This window comes from Stigmatopora nigra, chromosome 1 (assembly GCF_051989575.1).
Source record: "Stigmatopora nigra isolate UIUO_SnigA chromosome 1, RoL_Snig_1.1, whole genome shotgun sequence".
Classification (NCBI taxonomy): Eukaryota; Metazoa; Chordata; class Actinopteri; order Syngnathiformes; family Syngnathidae; genus Stigmatopora; species Stigmatopora nigra.
The window spans coordinates 1,807,179-1,810,660 of NC_135508.1; the positions used below are offsets into that span (position 1 = coordinate 1,807,179).

Consider the following 3,482-nt stretch of genomic DNA (forward strand, 5'->3'; position numbering starts at 1 on the left):
CAAACCCTTGAAATTGCCTTAAAATCGTTGAATTTTTCAATTTCTCACGTATAAGCCGGACCCCTGAGATGGCCTTAAAATTGCTGATTTTTTCCAATTTCTCACATATAAGCCGCACCCTTAAAACTGCCTTAAAATCGTTGAATTCAACAATTTCTCTCGTATAAGCCACCCCTTGATTCCCACTGTTCACCTCCATATTCATGGGTTTAATAGGGAGTACAAATGTTTTACTTTGAAGGGCAAATCTTAAGAAAAATCATAGCATTTCAGAGATACTTAATGAATCTAAAGGATAGCACATTCCGATAGGGTGTTGCCTGCACGTAGATAAATTCTAAAAGGAAGTCATGTGAGCAGTACAACAAGGAAATGTGTCCGTATCAGTCTAGTTTGTCATTTTCATTCACACATTATTTTTAAATCCCCAATCATTCTAAACTTTTGCAATCCATGATATAAAAAATCACTTTAAAAAAACAGTATTTTTCATGATTATTTATTCAAACACTGGGAAAACACCAGTTTATCTTTAAACAAACAAACAGAAGAAAGAATAGAAAAACAGCTTTGGTATGACAATAACACCTCTGTACAAAACTAATCTTTTTTTATATAAAAAAGTACTTCATAACAAAAAAAAAATCCTATCAACATGTTTATTCGTCACGACGTCCAATTATTGGACGTGGCGAGGAATTATTAACGTTTTTTTCCGAGGCTTCTATTCCATAAAACGAAACAACAAAAAAGCCTCATCCAACTTTATCCGTCAACAGAATCCTGTAAACGTCCGTGGGTTCGATTCCCCAAAGTTTGACTAACCAGGATGCTGAAGCAGGGCTACCACGGGCGCCAAACCGCCTCGCCGCCATCCGGACCGGGACTGACCCCCGCCGGACTGACCGCTTGAGATCCCCCGGAAAAGGAGGTCATACCGTGGACCGGGGACGCGGCGGTGGGCGCCGCAGCACCGTTAACGGCCACCGGGAGTCCCGGGTTAGCGTAGAGCGGGATAACCGGCGCCGTAGCGGCGGCGAAAGCCGGGTTGGGGATCAAAAAGGCGAATTGTCCGTCGGAAGCCGGGACTAGTTGGAATCCGCCGAAAAGTTTGGGGGAGGCGGCTTCGGTTGGACTGCCCTTGGGGGCGGAGTTAACGGGGAGCTGGACGTGTGGGGGCGGGGCTAGGTGAGCTTGCTGGGAGTAGTTGATGGCCATCATCTGGCCCATGCAGCCGGATAAGTGGGCGAGGAGTCTGGAACGAACGTCGGCGTTGACGCCCTCCGAAGTGGACAAGAAGCGGGTCACTTCGTTCATGCACTCGTTGAAGCCGGCTCGGTATTTGCTCAGCACGGCGGCGTCGGGGGAGAGGGCGGAGGCTGCGGGATAAGGGGGGACGTGGGTTTAGGTATGGGAATGAAGGAGGCGGTTTCAGGTGGAAGCCATTCGGTTTGATTGGGAATGATTGACAGTCCTCTTCATTAATTGGATGCCTGGTTTTGGCATTGGTAGTAAATATTCTTGTTTTTTATATATATAAAATCATATGTTGGAATATTTTTGAATATTTTCAAGTTGAAATATTCTTCTTTTTTTTCTAAAGTTATGTCCATGAATTGGATGTTTTTCCCTGTCAGGGGTTAATAGTAAATATTCATTTTGTAATAATATTTATTCATATATTTGAATATTTTTCAATATTTTCAACTGTGAAATTGTTTTTTTTAGTTAATGTCCAAGAATTGGATGTCTGTAATTCCCCATGAATTAAAAGTATTCATTTTTTAAAATATTTATTCATATATTTGAATTTTTCAATATTTTCAACTGTGAAATTGTTTTTTTTAGTTAATGTCCAAGAATTGGATGTCTGTAATTCTCCATGAATTAAAAGTATTCATTTTTTAAAATATTTATTCATATATTTGAATATTTTTCAATATTTTCAACTGTGAAATTGTTTTAAAGTCATATTTATTGGATGTATGTCCTTCCCAATAGAGTACAAGGAATTCATAGTAAATTACTATTTTTGAGTATTTGTAATTTTAAACTTTGTTTTAATAACTTGAAAAAATATTGAAACAGCATATTTCATACATAAAAACAGCATTTTTGTTTTTCGTCATTTTTGTTGAATTCTTTTGCCATTTTATCAAGTTTTAATTCCACAAAAACTATGAAAATGATGAATAGTAATCACAAAATATAAAAATATCATTGAAATCTGGCATTTTGGGTGACAAATCAAAGTATTTTGTTTTTAAAAATGAGAAAAATAGTCATTGCTCTTGAAATTAGTTCATTTTGGTGACATTTCCCCCCAAAAAAACATCATTGGCTCTGTCAAAATAATGTTAAAAAAGTGAAACTTACAGCTCATCTGCACACGTTGCAGGTTCCTCAAGTGTTTCACAGTCATTTCTAGAATGTCCGCTTTCTCCAATTTTGAGTGTCTGGAACTCTGTGAATGATGCATTTAAAGTTAAAAACCAAGTACCAACAATTGAAAGAAAACACACCAAAAAAGTCAACTTACATCTTTCTTTAGTGCGTCTAAGATGAGCGTCTTAAGATGACCCAAACTTTCGTTGATTCTCGCTCTTCTTCTCTTTTCCATGATGGGTTTAGATGACTGTAACCGAGAAAAAAAAATTGATAAATTCGTCAATCTCATTAAAAAATCCAACCTGAAATGTAACATTCACTGTCAATAAAAAAAATGGAAAATACGCCACCAATTACCTTTCGGTGCTCACTCGCATTTTTGGGTTTATCCGGCGTGTGTGACCCGGTCGCCGGAGCTCCGGCCATCGGGGATCCGGTCTGCTTCTCCATAGTGTCGGCTGGCATCGTTCCTTTAATCGATAAATCCTTTCCCCGGAGGAACCGGATATTTCAAATGGAGGCGTTTGTCCACTAAGCAGGCAAAGTGGAAAAAAATAAAAATAAAAACAACAAAAAATAAAGCCCCAAAAAGTCCCTTAGCGTCGTGGGTCTTGTGTCACGGAGGCGTCTCGTCTTGTGAGGCAGACACGCGCCGCCGACGTACTTATAGCCGCCGCGCGTGCTCCCACAGTCGGGCTTCGTGTGAAAGCTTCTCGGCATTCTTTCCCACACTCTAGACAGCCAATAGCAGCACGGACCCGCCCATTGGTCGCGAGGCCGGATGTTGATTGGACGACAGCCCCGCGCGCCGTCACCCACGCGCTCCTCAATCGGCACTGCCGAAAGGGAGGGAGCCAAAGAGGGAGGAACCATAAAAAAACAAATGTAAAAAAAAAACACGGCAGGGCGACCGAGGCGTGCTAGGCCGGCTGCCAGGCTCGGGTCGGGAGGCGACCACATGCGAGGAAACCCGTTTGGGTGTTTACTTTCGACTTTAGTCGCTACTCGTAAAAAAAAAACACCCCTCCATATTATTTACACTTGGTTTCGTCCGACTGATAGTGACTGCTTGAAATAGTAATACGACTTTTAGA

At 41.0% G+C, this 3,482-nt stretch overlaps 1 protein-coding gene across 1 annotated transcript; it reads right to left on the bottom strand.

The window, feature by feature from the left end:
• Positions 1–483: 483 nt before the first annotated feature.
• On the bottom strand, positions 484–3,255 carry her9 (hairy-related 9). Its single transcript, XM_077717631.1, has 4 exons — positions 2,746–3,255; positions 2,540–2,635; positions 2,377–2,464; positions 484–1,379 (listed from the first exon to the last, which is right to left on the bottom strand). Exons 1-4 carry the CDS (start codon positions 2,851–2,853, stop codon positions 844–846), a joined length of 828 nt encoding a protein of 275 aa, XP_077573757.1. The 5' UTR covers positions 2,854–3,255; the 3' UTR covers positions 484–843.
• Between the last annotated feature and the right edge of the window lie 227 nt (positions 3,256–3,482).